Here is a 16,382-nt window from a genome sequence, read left to right as displayed (position 1 = left end):
GCATCAATTTTTACAATACTTAGTTTGTAAAATATAATTTTAAAACAGTAGGTCTTATATGACTGCTAGCGCCATTAGGTCATTGGTGGTGGGGAAAGCTGAAGAACACGCGTGACAGTCCTTTTCCGTGGTGACGCCATTTTCCTTGGTAGGGAGAATTTCGCTCTCTGAAATCGTGGATTGTTTGCTGCGAAGAAGTGGTTTAATATTTTGCTTCTATCTCTAACAGTGTTCGGGAACAACTCCGATTCAACCAACCATGCAGAACGAGGCCGGAGAATACGTGGATCTGTACATTCCCCGCAAGTGGTAAGTGCACGTGTTTGGCGCGCCGGCCTTCGCTGGTCCGCGTTGCACGCGATATTTGCGCATGGAAAGTGGCACCGGAACCTTGTAGCCGGAATCTTTCTGCAGAAAATTTGATTTGTTGATCATTCTTCTCTGTGCAGCTCAACGAGCAACCGCATCATCCACGCCAAGGATCACGCCTCCATTCAGATCAACTTGGCCATTGTAGGTTCTCTCGAATGATTTTATCTCCTTTCATTTCTTGACTTGCATTGTGTGCAATTCAGTCCGCTACGCGCGACCAATTTTTTGTACCAACTCGGTTAAGAACTTCATGACATGCTGTTTCGGGGGATTTGTTAATTCCCGCAATTTACGTCGCGACAAAGCACTGTTGTCTTGCATTTGTGGATTGGTTTGTAATGTTGCGGTTTAAAGAGGATTGAGAAAATGAATGTAGGGAAGGCTGCCGTAACTTCCTCGATTCTTGCTGGTCCAGATGAAGTTATGGAAACAATGCTTTGAGTGAGGCCACTTGGATACTTACACCCAATGCTGATTGGACGCATATGTCATGCACCCAGTGCTGACTGGGTGCTCATGTTAGCAGCCCTGTCAGTCCCGTGTGCTTACGGTGGGCCATGGGTGTTAGCCGAATAGTGCCGAAGTTGTTCCATGCCAGTGCTTGACGCCCAGTTGGGCTCTTTAGTGGTAACATACATGCCAAGTGGCTTCATTGCACAACTTGTGTATCCAGGTGGATGAACAGTCTGGTCGGGCGACCGGCGACACTACGGCGTACGCCATCTGTGGTGCCATCCGTCGTATGGTAAGTTGTGCGTTCTCTCGTACGCATGCTGAATCAAAGGTATCGGGGTATGTGCGCATTTGTACGGGCGCATTCAATAGTCTCAACTAGAATAGGTGTTGCATCCCAGAAGCTGTAGAAGAGCTCAGGTATGCTGGTGTTGAGACATGTATACTACCACAGCATAAGGACTGTTCCGTTTCCCACCATTGGTTTCATGGTGAACCTGCGTCACCTGCATAGTGAGTTCCTTCACAGTGTTTTAAAGTAGGCTTGCACAGTTCCTGTACTTGCTTGAAAGAATGTCGAAGTGTAGCATCTCTTGCTGTAGTTGAAAAACTTAAGGGGCATTAACTATTTGTAGAAAAGTAATTCGGTATGTCTTTTGAAAAAATTCACAGGGGTTACTGCAGTCGTGACTCCCGGAACGCATACTTTATTGCATGAAGAACTTGGCCCTAGTGCGTTACATGACGGTTTCAGTGAGGCCATGCTCCGAGCTGGCAGAAGTGTCATCGCAGCTATAGTCGGATACAACCGAAGAACTGGGCAGCTTTTTCTCATCAAAGAACCCCCCCTCCAGCCAATGGCGTCGGCCGATTCTCATGAGCCTGCTAGGGTGACAATGCAGGGAGTGGCAGGTGAAAGGGGATATTGAAATAAAGGGGACAGCCAGAAGTAGGTGAATGGCTCGAGGTTTACCAGTGCAGTTCCAGTGCAAAACTGAAGCACTTTAGTCACTTGTACTTTACGGCCATCAAGAAAATTCAGTTGTGTGTTCGTAACGTGAGTGGCATTGGTGAGACTGTTTCATGATTGCGATGCTGCATGCGTTGCTTTGATTCACATGATGTGAAATCAACACTTCACTCAACAGAAAGCTATGTGCAGCAGTTCTGCTAGATGCATTTGTATCTTGTCACAAGGAAGGGGAAATGACAAGTGTGAACAGGTGCGGCAGGGATTACGTCACCACCAGCGCTCTTAAGCACAGCATTCAGAAGGTTTATCTTGGTTGTCGATGCACAAGGTAGTCTGATCTCCATGAATTGTACACACGGTAGGAGTCCCATGCCGCGCAACAAATGGTTGGCCTGCGTAGCCATAGGGGATGAGATTTCAGAAAATGGCCTTTTATGCGAAGCATACTACTTTAGCTACCACTTCAGCCCTTCACCGTGGTTATGCGCCTCCAAATCATGTGATACATGACGTCACACCACGTTGCACGATGACGTCACGACAGTAGAGAAACGGGGGCCCACCTCGCGCCGTCGCTGTGGTTGTGCGCCTCCAAATCACGTGACACGATGACGTCACGACAGTGGAGAAACGGGGGCCCACCTCGCGCCGTCGCTGTGGTTGTGCGCCTCCAAATTACGCGACACGATGATGCTTTGCATTCTCCAGGCTTAACCAAGTTAAGCCTCAGCCATTTTTCAAGGTGTCCACTCATTTTTGGTCTGCTCCAGGAAGGTCATAGGCATACAAATTGAACTCCATGGGTTAGCAGGATGAGCCCAGGCTATCTACCCCATGAGATGTGAATGACCATTCCTGAAGCAGGGGTCGTATATTAGGGTCAGCTGCTTCAACCTCAGCTGAGGCATCTGAAAAAGTGGTCATGAACATGATGGACACTATGCTAGCTGTAAGCACCCTTAGATGACGAGTGAAACCCTTCTAGATCAGTACCGCATAAGTGCCCTTTGAGTCAGAGCTGGCAGCCAGGAGAGATTTGGATTAGTTTTTTTATTCCGGTTCTTGAAGGTAGCTTATGTACACATTACTATGCAGTGAAATTGAGCTGACGTGCACATGTTCTTAGGGTGCTTGTGGGACTGCACTTGTTATATGCACTTTGTTGTTGTGCTTTACCAAATGGCTGCTTAATTTTTCCTGGGTGTACTTTTTTTAATCCCTAGGAAGTGTTCTTGCTCCCCCTCCTCCCTTTCTTCTGTTCATTTATTCAGTTACCCGAAAAGCACATGTGGGCATTACAGAACAGGGGGTGAAACTTGCTAGCTAAGTGATTCACAGATACTTTGCATTATAGCTATTGTTTTTGATGTCAGGTGCAGCCAAACCAATACAGAGCATGCTTCAGGGCTGGAATTGTTTTACGCATTCAATAGAGAAAATACGAAGGCTTGCTATGGTTATAAGAGAGCGCATCAAAAGCATTTGTTAGCATCTCTGCTAAGGGGGGGAAGAGGGTCTTTGAAAATAATTCGTTATTAATCAAGTCACATTTATGAAATCATCAGGGAACATGCATTTTTGCATGTTGATTCGAAATATGTAATTTAATGTGATGCAAAACTATTCCTTGTGCACTTATTTAGTATGTGAAGCCAGTCCTCGCGGTTTTGTCCTTCACCAAGAACACTTTTTTGAAGAGGTAGAATTTTGTGAGCATTGTGTGCCTGTTACAACTCATCAGTTGTTCTTTTGTGCTGTTGTGTGGGCAATATTGGAAACTTGTGAGCAGTAACAGTAGTTGAAGCCATTTATTTAATCAAGCTTCAGATGTCATGCAATGCAATGCATGAAATTGGCTAGCTCCTGTTGTGTTGCCGCTACATTATCGAGCACAAACTACCACTTGTGCTTGTTAGTGTAGTGATATATAATGCTGCATCTGGACATTTCTGATTGTCTTCTTGCACACTGGTACACTTTCAAAGCTTTTCCAAAAGTACTAGTGGGTCTTCTGTGTACCCTTTATAGCTCCCCTTTCTCTCTCTCCTCACTTGAACTCATTGCTTGGGATTTTCACTGGGCAGACTCGTCTGGTCAGCCAGCTGTCTAGCACTACTCCGTTATGCCTGAAACAATACCTTGATGTGCTCCTGGTTCTTTGCTGTTTGCAGGGGGAATCTGATGACTGCATCACACGCTTGGCCCAGAAAGATGGCTATATTCCAAAGTAAGGACAGTGATGTGTACAGTAGAACCTCTATTATTAGGTCTCGGTTAATTATAATCCCTGTTAATTCAAATTTGTGCGGTCCCGTAATTTATAACTCAAATTTTAACGGATAATTTGAACTGGCGTCCTGCACTAGCCCAATTAATTCGGAGACCTGGGTCATTGCTATGTGAAAATGTTTCATCCTTATTTTGCTGCAAACTCTGTGAAACGAGGGCCTGTTGGAGCAGCGAGACGGTAGCAGAGAGCAGTGTTGACACCTGATAGGCGAAGCGCTTCAGCTGCAGTATTCCCAGCTCAGAAACCAGTCCTTGTTATGGCCCGCGGACCGCTGAAACACATGCCTGCAGAGGAATAGATGTGCTCCACTGTAGTGTAGTTTCAGTGTCACATGCTCTTGGTGTTGGTGCTTTGTCGTGCCAGTGTCCAGTGGAAACGCCACCTAAGCCTAGCAGCGTCTGTGCGTTTCCCGTGGAAGGTTGACGACGTTATGCTGACCTGTGCTGTTTCTTATGCGGTGTACTGCAGCTAGCGGGTTAGATTACCAGCATCTCTGATTACTTGTAATCACAAACTTTGAACGTACCATAAAGGTAGCGAAATTCTGCTACAATTTTTTTTCTGGGTCCCCCCCTTTTTTTTTTGCTGCAGTCTGTTAATTCAAAAATTTTTGGCTCTTCCAGTGACTTCGAATTAACCATTGCTTTACTGTATTTTGTGCTTTTTTTTTTCTTTGCAGGGACTACTGATGGACGCTGTGAAATAAACTGGTGAACATCAATGTTGTATCGTTTTATTTGAGTTGTCTGCTTGCCTGACACAGGTGGACACTGGTGGCTCTGTAAAAGCAGCCTGTATGCCTATTTGGCGCTACAATTTTCACTTTCGAGCATCTAAATCTGAATGGGTTGTGTTCTACATAACATTGCCAGACTTTCAAGCTTGTTTTTGGAACAAGCAAACCTTCCGAGCCAATGTAGTACATACAGTTCATCAGTGCGCACTGTTTTGTCTTGTTCTGTCAGTGACCTGAAAAAAATTGAAAGGTTTGAGTGCTGCAGACCCCTATGTGTCAAGTACCTCGAAGGGCTTACAGACTCATTTGAGTACTAAGAGTGCCACCGCGGTGGCTCAGTGGTTATGGCGCTCGACTGCTGACCCGAAAGACGCGGGTTCGATCCCGGCCGCGGCGGTTGAATTTCTTTGGAGGAGAAATTCTAGAGGCCCGTGTAGTGTGCGATGTCAGTGCACGTTAAAGAACCCCAGGTGGTCAAAATTTCCGGAGCCCTTCACTACGGCGTCTCTCATAGCCTTAGTCGCTTTGGGACGTTAAACCCCACAAACCAAACCAAACCAGTACTAAGAGTTTTCCGATTCTTTCGTGTGCAGAACTTTTTTGTAATGCTATTGGAGAACTTGGTATGCCTTTTGAGTGACAGTGCTGTGACTGATCATACTGCAGACACAACAGCCTATCTGGGGAACAATGTGCCTGTATTGGTAGTGTGGCCCGGAGTTCCAGGAGGCAGGCTTTGTATGTGCTGCCGGGCATTGAGGGATGCCTTATTGGGCATGACTACATGTATGGGGGTGCGTGGTGGTGCATGTTAACTAGCCATGCCCAGAGAGGGAGAATAAGGCAACATTGAACTAGCAAAGCAATGACATTTCATGAAGTTGGCTTCATCTACCCCAAATGTAGAGTCGGTGGCCATCAGCAAAGCAAGGATGAAGTGTCTGACATGTGTGATGCATATGGTGTCATTCTGCTTCATAAAGCAAAGTATGGTGATATACAATATGCTCTGAAATTTGCTGCTCTGCCATTAGTAGAGCATTGATGTGAAGCTGGCTTGGAGGAGGTAGCATTGCTATAGTAGCATTGCTGTTCTTTTAGCACTTTTTTAGCCAAAAGATTAGAAATGTGTATCAAATGGACATATACATGGTCTCTTCTGAAAGTAGTAGGACTGGTTTTTTCCTGGCCGGACAGGCGGACGAGAGGTGGTCTGCGCGTGCAGGATCGTTGAAGGGGGATATTGGGAATGCTGGGGAAAATCGGCAGTCGGCTCTCGGCCGTTAAAAAGAGGAGGTCGCTTGTACTGTGAACCCCTGTCGAAACGTCTCGTCACGCAGAATCGTCGAGCGTTTACTGCATCAGCGATACGCGATCAAATTTTGAGTAAATCTTGTTAAAACGGGCAAAGAGACTCACAACATGATTAAGGAGGCCTACGGTGACGCTTCCATGGGTAGATCAGGTGTTTTTGATAGGCACAAGTTTTTCCGAGAAGGTAAGGGAAGAGTGGAGGAAGACGACCGCTTCAGACGCCCTTCGACCAGCAAGACCAACGAAAATGTGTAGCGAGGGAAACATTTACTTAACAGTGATCTATCAGAATGATTGCTGATGACTTGAGCATTCCTCAAACCCAAGTTTTTGGGATCGTGACAGAAAACTTACCCATGAGGAAAGCGTGCGCGAAGTTGGTGCCGGGAGTGTTGTCAGAGGAGGAAAAGGCCAACCGGTAGGATCTTCTTCGTCATCTGAATGAGGACCCCGATTTTTTGTCCCGCACAAGGCGGCAACACTGTCCCAGCCCCCCTACAGCCTCAACTTTACCCTGCCAGACTTTTTTCTATTCCCGAGTATAAAATCGATGCTCGAGGGGAAACATCACGGATCGGTAGAGGTGGTTCAACGGGCCGTGACGAGGGAGCTAAACAGCATTCCGGTCCAGGCGTTCCTGGAGGCGTACGAAAATGGTAAAACTCATTAGCAGCAGTGAGTAGGTGCGGAAGGGTGCTACCTTGAAAAATTGTAATCGTTTGTACTATTCTCTTGAATAAATTTTGTTTAAAAAAATGAGTCCTACTACTTTCAGAACAGACCATGTATGTGTGCAGTTGGATTTGACCAGGTCCAAGAAACTTTTTTTCATATTTTTATGGGAGAAAGCATGTTGAGTGGTATAAATGACAAGAGTTCGTAACTTTTCACTGGTTCTATGTCCTTGGACATTTAAATCTTTCAATGCTTAGTCGTAAACCGGTAGTTTGCATTGGATTATTAGGGGACTTTGTGTCCTTTGTAATCATTTGCAAAACATTAGTAAGCCACCACATGGAATTCGCCTACGTCCAGTAACTGTTTTTAAATGTGCAGACTTTTTCAGAAGTAAGGAGCCAAAGAGGTTGCTTCCAAGCCGTGTAGTGGAGCTTCAACAGGTTTCATATGCTGGCAATGCATAACGAGCCACACGGCATCACTAAGGAGCAAACTGCTTGGGCTCCAAAGAATTGACAAAGACTGTACTTATGCTTCGATTGTGAAAGCCAAACAGTGGTGCTGTGATGACATGGGCCGTGAAAACGTAATTCCAGGGTTAGTATAATGTTGGGGTTCGTTACTGAACCAGTGCCATTTTTAAATTTCCCGCCTTTAGCCAGTGGCTGAAGCGGTGCCATGCCCTAGGCTTCAACCAAGAGCGAATATGGCACGTGGCGTCACTTCAATCAGGAAGGGCAGGAAACTCAAAAAATGGCATGAAGTGGTTTGAAAATCGTTATATTATGCCACCCCTCGCCCTGAGGTTGGCTGCATAAGAGTGGGAATGAATGAAAATGACGAAGCAGCCTTTTCATTGTTTTGTGTGCAAGGAAACGAGCACGCAAATTGCTGGCATGAACGTGTATCTAGTGAATTTTATAACACATGCTAATGACTCGTATTTCCTCCCATATTGGTCAGCCACATAGAAAAAAGATCTGTTCTTTCCAATTTTCGGACCTGAGAAAATAATGTTGAGATTCGAATGTGCAGGTGGCGCCGCATTCCTCATATCTTTGATTCAGCCTCTATGGATTCAGCGGCACCATGGGAAATGCAATTTAAAATTAAAACCACTTTTGTATTTGCACCCATTGCAATTATGAGTGAAAAAATAATATATATGAGACCACCACATTGTGCAAGGCAGCCGCTTTGTAAACTAAAGTAATCAAGAATGCTAGCAGATGACTCGGCGACGCCGAAATGATCAAGTTCGCATGGTGTTAGCCGAATCCGTTCAAATTAGTTCCCAGGTTAACTAGATATAACGGTGTGATTACTTATCAATCCCCGTTAGCTTAGTCGGCAGTGCAACTGTTGTTGGTCTGTGTATGCTAATGTCTAGCTCGCCGTTCCAAACAAAACATGCCACCAGAGTTTGACGTCTGTACTGTACTTTAATGCACTTGATGGTGGAACCAATACATCAGTTCTGATAAACCGAAAGTTAAGATTAACTGACTAGGTTGTAGTCCTTCGTCCCCGTTTTTAGCGCTGTTATTTTTGAAAATGTATCACCAACTCGCCCGTCTAGCTATCGTATTGAAGGTTTTAGTGCACTAAACCAAATTTCGGCTAATGCAGCGGCTCGCGCACATCTACTTCTGCCACAAGACTGGCGATTTCTCCTGGCGACAGGGCTATGAGTGTGTCCCCGGTGTCCCAGTGCCTCGTGATGACCGGAGTTCTTAGTGGCTTGCTGTTCTCCATGGGGCCTGGTTGCTCGTGAGTGGGCCAGCGCTGTCTCCTGGCTCCCGGAAGGAACTGGTTGGCGGCCAGGCTGACGGGCCTTACGTTCTTCAGTCGGATGCCCCTCAGCAGCCTCTGCGTGAATGACAAGCAGCAAGCTCCGAGGTTGACGATTCGAGTTAGCTGCGAGGTCCGCTATCACCAGGCAATGATTTTGACAACATACTTGAAGGTGTCGGCAAACGTTTGTCAGAGTGCATCTTGGTGCACTTTGCGCTGTGCCCTGGTCAAATTTTTAAAGCAATGAAGATTATATCAAGTCCCTAAACAGCTTTTTGCAAAACCTTACGCTTGTCTATAAGAATTTATGTCACACCCTTGTGTGCTTGTAGCAAGATGAGTGAATAAGCCCGACGCAGAAGTTCAACGCCCGCTTGGCACTCTCACACTGATCACATCCTGCGTTTTCGTATTCTTTCCCGCGGTATGGTTGTGAAGGCGTCCTTCCTTCGTATAAAATATAAGGCCGTTGACAATTACCTTCAAAAAAGACACAAGGACTGTCTTAAAGCAGGACGTAAAGGGAAACTGAACACAGCTTTATCGAATTAGCTGCTGACCAGGCTCATTTGTGACGGCCTCATTCTTGTTTAGAGTGCGTATAAGTTGTCCTGTGGAGAGCTACCGAATGACGACAGCTGCCAGCGACACGCTGTACCGCCATGCCTACGGCACTCCGTTCTGTTCAGACTCTGCCTAGAACTTCTACCACATGGAGGTTGTATGTACAGGGTGTATGAGGGTGAAATGGATATACGCTACCTAGGAATTGTACAAATATTGTGCTCATATGCGCCTGTTACGTCAGCCTCATAACGTGGAACCTTCATATATTTTGTGATCCGCTTCCCAGCTTGACTTTGAGGCTGCTGTGTAGTGGACTCTGAAGAGCTGAAATCATAAGCAAAAAGAAAATCATGGTCTTCGTACATTTTGACAATATTGTTTCAATTGTTTGTCAGGCATTCATGGCCATGCTTGAGGTTCTGCTTTCTTGAAGGGATGACCTCAAAAGCGGTTTATTTTTTGCACTGAGTGAGGATGTCCGATGCCAGGAGCTCTAAGGGGCTTACCGTGACGTTGACGTGCACAGTGTTCTGGTCAATGGCCAAGTGCTCGAGGCGTAGAAGCACCTCAGTTCTCGATAGTGCCTCCAATGTCAGCAGGTGCACCGTACTCGGCAGCAGTAACCGTAGCCCGGTGAACTGCATGGGAGAAATACTACGTTGGGACGACTAAAATAATTCCGTGGGTGCTACCTCGGACGGTATACGCGGTCGGGCGCCCCACCCCGGCCGCTAGTGCAGTGTGCCGCGCGCGCGATTAGTCCGAGACAGGACGCTACGTGCGCGCGGCTATGTACATACAGTTTACTTCTTGTGTAAGTAATTGTGCGCAGTGGCCGCTCGCGCGCACTTATTTTCGGACAATGCTTGGACATTAGCGCGCGAGCGGCGCGAACTTGATTACTTTTGTATTTTGTAAATAGTGTACAAAGCTCTCCCCTGTCCTTTCTTGCTGTCGCTCCCCTCTATACTTCTCCTCACTATCCTCTCCCTTTCCCTTTCATTTCCGCCGGCTGCAGCTCGGGTGCTTAAGATATTAGATAGCAATTGCCGCTGCCGGCAACACTCTTTTGCTTCACTTTCTTTATTTATTTATTTTTTTTTTAAATAAACCACTACCACCACCACGACTAAAATAACTTTAAAAAATCTCAGTGGTGCTCGCTTGGGCGACATAATGGAAATGTGCGAGCGGTCGCCGTTACAAACTACACTCATTGACCACACACCAATCTTTTTAATTTATCGTATTTTTTGTTTTTGGCGCCTTCGTTCTTGTCATCTTCTTTTAACACCATGACATCAGTAATTCTCTACTTAGCACCAAAATTCTCGTCTCATTATTCAACTTGGACGCGCTACTCAAGCCCGTCAGTCGTCTGATGAGTTTTTTGCAACAGTCGAAATTTTCGCACCAGTTGCCGCAGCTTATGATGCGGACATCCTTATATGCACGGACACACATGGGGCATGGACACCCATGTTCCATGCACGTCTATGTTGTATGATACGTATGAACGCCCACTCTACCAGCTTGACGCTTATGTAGTACTTTATTATTGTGTGTGCATAACCCAGCAAACCACAAGCCTCTCAGAGACGTCTATAGCTAGACGTCTCTGAGAGGTTTATGGTTTGCTGGGAAGTGCATAATAGCCTTTTAGTCGCTTACAAATCATGAAACTAGCACAAAACAAATTTTTAATGGCTGTTGTTTCAGAGGGGTGAGTCATATTCGTTGCTATTTGGAAAGAACTTCACAAATTCCGGATCACTACACCAACAAAATGCGATAGCGGGCACAGCTCCCTCTCAAATTTGGAGTTTCATTGTACGGCGTGACGCTGTTCTCGTACCTTATGCAGCTGGGGTTTCCACTGCGCAGGCGCGAACGCGAGCAGCGGTCGGTAGACAAGCTGCAGAGCTTGCGGTCGGAGCATCATCCGAGCTTCGTGAGCCGAACCCAGGAACACACGATGGGTTCCGCTGGCCACTGTTCCGTGCGGGTGATCGCTCGGTTCCCAGATGCTCTCGTGGTTGCCCAGGTCGTCATTTGTCGTGTGCCATCGGTCGAGCTGCCAGCATTGGACAACGCATTTTACACCTGTGCACTTGTTTCGGGTCACGCAATAAGGTGAATATTTGGCAGCTGTGAGAACAGCAAGAAGAGGAAAGGCGGAAGCTGTAAAGATGTCGTGACTTGTAAAAACGCTGTGACACTGTTTCCAGAGCTGCACATGATTCACTGTCAGGTTGCGCATTCAGGGAATGGTGAGGTCAATGTAAGGGATGACTTCACCACAAACCACGGATAGAAATAAAAAAAAAAACACCTTTAACATAATATGCACCATGTAACCGTTACAGTTGCCGTTACTGCTACCGGGAGCCCGCGCGCTGTCAGTGCGCATGCGCAAATCACCTAGAGAGCGCCAGATGACGCCAGGTACCTAGAAGCTGCGCCCATGTGTTCTGCACCGGGACCAATCAGCGCGTGCGCACTAGAGGTGGGCGGGCTGCCGGTACTATGGTAATGGTAACACCGTAGACTGAATGCTAAATGTATCTAATAAATAAGGGTATTCACTAAAGCGAGCTCCGAAGCTTTGCGGCTGGTTGGCTGGAAAGGGAAACTATACACTCCTTGTAAAACTTGTTGATTTGATGAGCCCGTGCATAACGAACAGTTCAGTGGGTTCTCGGGCCAAGTGCTGGAGCTATATCAATTAGACAACGAACGCGATGCATAATAATACCCTGTAGCTGAAACTAAGAGGAGGAAAAAGAGGTCGCAAACGCGTAATCAAGAGTACAGATAGCCGGTGATCTGTTGAGGCGACAGAACGGACAGCCACAAAAAAGAAGGCACAGCAGGGGCCTGCAGATTCAACTGAAATTACGACAGCGAAGGAGAGGAGATCAGAAGTCAATGGGAGGGGGCCTTTGTACTGCAGCATACGTTATCTGGCTAACGACGATAACGACTACTCGGATAGAGGACTAGCCAGTGCAGTAATCTTCAGGGCGCCACGCTGATACCGGATCATCGTCAAGTACCACTTTTATGTCGCCTGCAAGGTGCTTACCATGAGCTCGATGTGTCCTTTTCTGAGGCTGCTGCCTCCTTGCGGCCGGTCCGGGAGTACTGCCAGGGTGATGTCACGACCGGTGTCCTGCGTTGACGAGGGCGCCGGCATGATGGATGGAGAAGGGTCCCCGTAAATGAATCCATGAAAAGTTGGCCACTTTTACGTCCTTCCTGGTAATCACCACCTCAGGATGCACATCTTACTGCGTCAGCTGTTCCTAGAATCCACAGAGGTTCAACGTACTGCTCACTCTCTTTACAATCCTCACTTGGCTCCCAGTGATTGTCCCGTTTTATGCACATTAAGGACTCTCATGCCCGATAAGAGGTTCTCAAGGCCCCACAAAGCTCTTAGTGCCTACGAATTAAGCTTCCAGCACTGTAAGGTAATAATAGAAGAGTGTTAACAAAAAATCCAGAGGGACACCTAAGTACAGTCTTTGTCAAAAGTAACCAGGCTCCATGGTTTGCTTCTAATTTATATAATAGAGCCCTCATGGCTTCCCTAAAGATCAAGAGGGTCTTTGAAGATGAGGACAGGGGTTCTCCTTACCATAGAGAGATTTAGAGCTGAAGAGCTGGCATAATAGCGAGAAGAAAAACGTGCAGCCTGGTTACTTTTGACAAAGACTGTACCTTACGTGTAGGCAATGCGATAGCGTTAGAAGTTGTTGATGCTTTCACTGGAAATGATGTCACTTCCGGTCTGGTGCCGTCACTTTCCTCCGGCCAATGGTAATTGGCCATTCTGGCGATGTGACTTCCCTTCATCTAATGGGCAATTTTAAGACTGACGACACATTTCTTTCGCCGATGAGGCTTTTAATGCTGACGCATTAAATGGTTTAAAGGAGTGCAAAAGCGAACAGAATGTAAGTGCTCCGAGAAAAAAAATGATAAAAAACTGTCGTTTTTCTTGTCATGTACTTAAAACATTTGCAGTGCACTTAGTACAAATTTATTTCGTTTCTTTTTTTTACTGATTAAAATCTGGGTGGTATTGCGCAAGGACCAACGGCTTTTAAAATCGGCAATTATTGCGTAGTGTGGGCGCACAAATCACTTTTCGCTTGTGTATAACTGTGGGATACGCTTTAATATGAAGTGCAGAGTGCAAAACGCATGTCTAGAACACATTCTGGGCGTGTTTTGGGCTGACCGCGCGATATCTATAGAAAACATTTCGATAAAAATGGTCTGGATGTAAGCATGTGCAGTTAAACTTATAGGATTTCGTTATCATTTTTTGACTTCCTGGTCGCAGCAGCCTTGGGAGGTGCGGAAGTGACAGTTTGCTTGTTCTAGACATGCGTTTTGCCCTCTGTACATGTTTCTAGAGTACTCCATTCCGCTCTCATTCCGGCAGGGCATGCGAATTAAACTATACTGCCGGCACATCTGCTCTTTTAACCACATGCAACGGAGCTTTTATGCTTTCATGAGCTTACTTTACTTTCTTCTCTAGTTACGGCTTTATGAATGAGGTTGGCTTTGCTTACATTTAATAACTGGTACTCATGCGGAGCATGGAACGTGTTTCTTCTTCAATGGTATGACTGAGACGAAAATTAGTGATGTATTAAAGGAAAGAAATGTCCAAACAACACGTTTCTCAGGCAGCGAGCCATGCACTCATCGCACCGGCCCAGAACTTCCTAAGTGAGAGAATGCGTGCAGATGAGAGAGGACTCGACGTGCCTGAACGTAGATCCACGAGACAACGGGGTAGTAGTTGGCCGGAATGGGCAACTTCTTGTCCTGGACAGTAGCCCTGTGGGAAAAGAAGTGCAGTCTGAACCTCTTTGCCGGGTTTACCAGCTTTGCTTCCATAACGACAGGCCGATCAGTCAATAAATTAATCGGTCATTGTCAATGACATTTAACTTTGAACGATGCTATGATTAGCTGCTTAATCAGGCAAGAGAAATAAAAAAAGAACTATCGGGGGCACTTAAGTCTGCTTACATGCTATGAATGTGAAAGCATTGTGTACTACTGCTGTTTCCGTTAGTGTGCATGTGGTTTGTGCGTTTGTGTAACTTAGTTTGCATTTGTCACCAAACCGCGCACCATTCTGAGCTCCGAGGGTTAATGCCCATATATGCAGAATTGGTCATTCTCTAATTAACATTCATAGATGGTGGCAAATGCTCATACAACTATTAGTGCCGCGGTGCAGCGGTTAAGTGACGCGTCACTGCACTGCAGGTGGCTGTTCCTACTACAGCCAGCCGTAGGAATTGCGCGACCCATGCAGCTCTTCCCGAGCACCTTCTCACGCTGCTGGCGTGACACTCCTCCGAACTTACTCGAGCTTCCGTCTATTGGCTGCAGCTTGCGCAGCGCTGCTCCGAACTTATCAGAGCTTACCCGAGTCTCCTGCCATTGTATGCAGCTTGCGCGGCGCTCCTCTGAACTTACACGACCTTACCCGAACCTCCTCCCATTGTCTGCAGCTTGTGCGGCACTCCTCCGAACTTAGCCAAGCATGCCCAAGCTTCCAACGAGTAACTCGGCTAAGCTTGTATAAATGTCTACACTTTCTGTTAACACGTTCTCTCAACACTTTCTGTACACACTTTCCCTGGACGCCATACATGAGCCAAGTATAATGCTTACGCATTAAAAGTAATAGGCAAACGGCCTGAATAGGAAGCTGAGAAATCATGCCTGACAGCATATCAGCCCCTCCACTACCCCTTTCTCATTCTCACAACACTGAGCGCGCGTTGCAGAATGAAAGAAGTGACGATAAGCAATAAAAGTAGCGCAGGAAACATAGGGCAGACTTTACGTACCTTGGAGTGACTACGAATATGCATTCACCAAGTTAGAGATAAAATTAGCACTCAGTCGCGTTGGCGCCTCACCGCCGAAGTGGTGCACCACCAGAGAGGCCAGTGAGGGACTCACACCCTATGCATGTTCTTCCAGCCGTTGCCGTCCGTGTAGAAGCCGTCGCTGTTCAGGTCGCTCTCGTAGCGGGTGACCACGTCCTGTCCCGCGAGGTCACTGGTGCTGCACGGTGCAGATCACAGTGCACGCTCGCGCGGTCTGTTGCTAACGTTATACCACTGGTGCACATTGAACTCAGTTCGAATCACTTCCTTTTCACTAGGGTGCAACGCTACACAGCCAGGGCCGTGCGTAATGTTGGCAAACAATGCGGAAAAAAGCTGGCATAGTTGGCATGGCAAAAAAGTCTTGTATCATCCTTGCCCCAGGTTGCCCTTCCTGAGCTCTTCCAGAACACTACCCTCCTGAGCGTCCACCTGCCACAGATGGCAGGTGGAAGCTGTCCACAGATGTACCTAACACCACTTCCCTTCAGCCAATGGGCATTCTCCGGTCTAATGACGCCACTTTCCTCCAGCCAATGGGCATTCTGCAGTCTAATGACGTCCCTTTCCTCCAGCCAATGGGCATTCTGCAGTCTAATGACGTTACTTCCCTTCAGCCAATGGACATTCTGTACTCTAACGACGTCACTTGCTTCAAGCCAAGGGGCATTCTGCATTATAATTGCGTCACTTCCTTCGAGCCAATGGGCATTCTGCACTCTAATGACGTCGCTTCCTTCGAGCCAACGGGCTTTCCGCAATATGATTACATCACTTCCCTCCAACCAATGGGCATTCTGCAGTCTGCTGACGTCACTGATGAAGTCACTGACCGCCAGCCAATCAGAGCTTTTCTGGACGACGCCGGATTTTTGCTCCGGTGAGGCTTCTATGCTACCGTATAAAACTGCCTCATTAATTTTGTGCTCATATTACAGATAGTAGAAGCACCTTTCTTCGTTTAAGCCTTGATAAGTGATATGTTCTCGAGCTGCCAAGTGCATTTTGCTCTTGTAGAGCGTAATGTCTCCCAGTAAACACTCTGACAGAGCAAGGGCTGACGTAAATAAACGCGGCACGCCGTTCTGATTTAGTACATTCGCGCTTGTTGCAATCGTGCGAGCAATTAGTACATGCTAGCACATTACATAGCTCGCATTATTTACTACGCAACGTGTAAATGGCCTTGGAAGGCCACATAGTGCTCTTATCCACACCTGTGAAATTATAGTATTTAAAACAAACGAGAGAATGAAAAGGATTTTGCATTTTACCAGT

At 46.7% G+C, this 16,382-nt stretch overlaps 2 protein-coding genes across 10 annotated transcripts in view; one reads left to right on the top strand and one right to left on the bottom strand.

Moving 5' to 3' along the window:
- The first annotated feature begins 90 nt into the window (after positions 1-90).
- Positions 91-4,809, top strand: RpS21 (ribosomal protein S21). Its single transcript, XM_089552637.1, has 6 exons — positions 91-148; positions 230-309; positions 450-513; positions 1,046-1,117; positions 3,970-4,025; positions 4,768-4,809. Exons 2-6 carry the CDS (start codon positions 260-262, stop codon positions 4,775-4,777), a joined length of 252 nt encoding a protein of 83 aa, XP_089408763.1. The 5' UTR covers positions 91-148; positions 230-259; the 3' UTR covers positions 4,778-4,809.
- Positions 4,810-8,244: 3,435 nt separating this feature from the next.
- The window catches only part of LOC149336151 (lysosomal alpha-mannosidase-like), a 66,559-nt gene continuing 58,421 nt past the window's right edge, over positions 8,245-16,382 (bottom strand). For 5 of the 9 annotated variants that reach the window (XM_089552624.1, XM_089552623.1, XM_089552626.1 and 2 more), the window contains 6 exons: positions 15,178-15,282; positions 13,963-14,035; positions 12,263-12,349; positions 11,033-11,251; positions 9,684-9,815; positions 8,245-8,685 (listed from right to left, as the gene is read on the bottom strand). In XM_089552624.1, the coding sequence (XP_089408750.1) occupies positions 8,437-8,685; positions 9,684-9,815; positions 11,033-11,251; positions 12,263-12,349; positions 13,963-14,035; positions 15,178-15,282 (865 nt within the window). In that variant the 3' untranslated portion in view covers positions 8,245-8,436. Of the gene's footprint in view, positions 8,686-8,706; positions 9,502-9,683; positions 9,816-11,032; positions 11,252-12,262; positions 12,483-13,962; positions 14,036-15,177; positions 15,283-16,382 lie in introns of those variants that run through there. The other 4 variants (XM_089552622.1, XM_089552621.1, XR_016284153.1 and 1 more) reach the window with 4 other exon arrangements.

Source organism: Amblyomma mixtum, chromosome 7 (genome assembly GCF_055824585.1).
Source record: "Amblyomma mixtum isolate Tamu chromosome 7, ASM5582458v1, whole genome shotgun sequence".
NCBI classification, from domain to species: Eukaryota; Metazoa; Arthropoda; class Arachnida; order Ixodida; family Ixodidae; genus Amblyomma; species Amblyomma mixtum.
The sequence above is the reverse complement of the archived record's forward strand: the minus strand, read 5'-3'. Positions and strand labels throughout refer to the sequence as shown.

What these genes read in the sequence shown, in the direction of transcription:
- RpS21 (XM_089552637.1), top strand. Translation starts at nt 260, where the DNA reads ATGCAGAACGAGGCCGGAGAATACGTGGATCTGTACATTCCCCGCAAG. An exon ending in TTCAGATCAACTTGGCCATT is followed by an intron (nt 514 to 1,045) that starts GTAGGTTCTCTC and finishes TTGTGTATCCAG; the next exon opens with GTGGATGAACAGTCTGGTCG. An exon ending in GTGGTGCCATCCGTCGTATG is followed by an intron (nt 1,118 to 3,969) that starts GTAAGTTGTGCG and finishes TGCTGTTTGCAG; the next exon opens with GGGGAATCTGATGACTGCAT.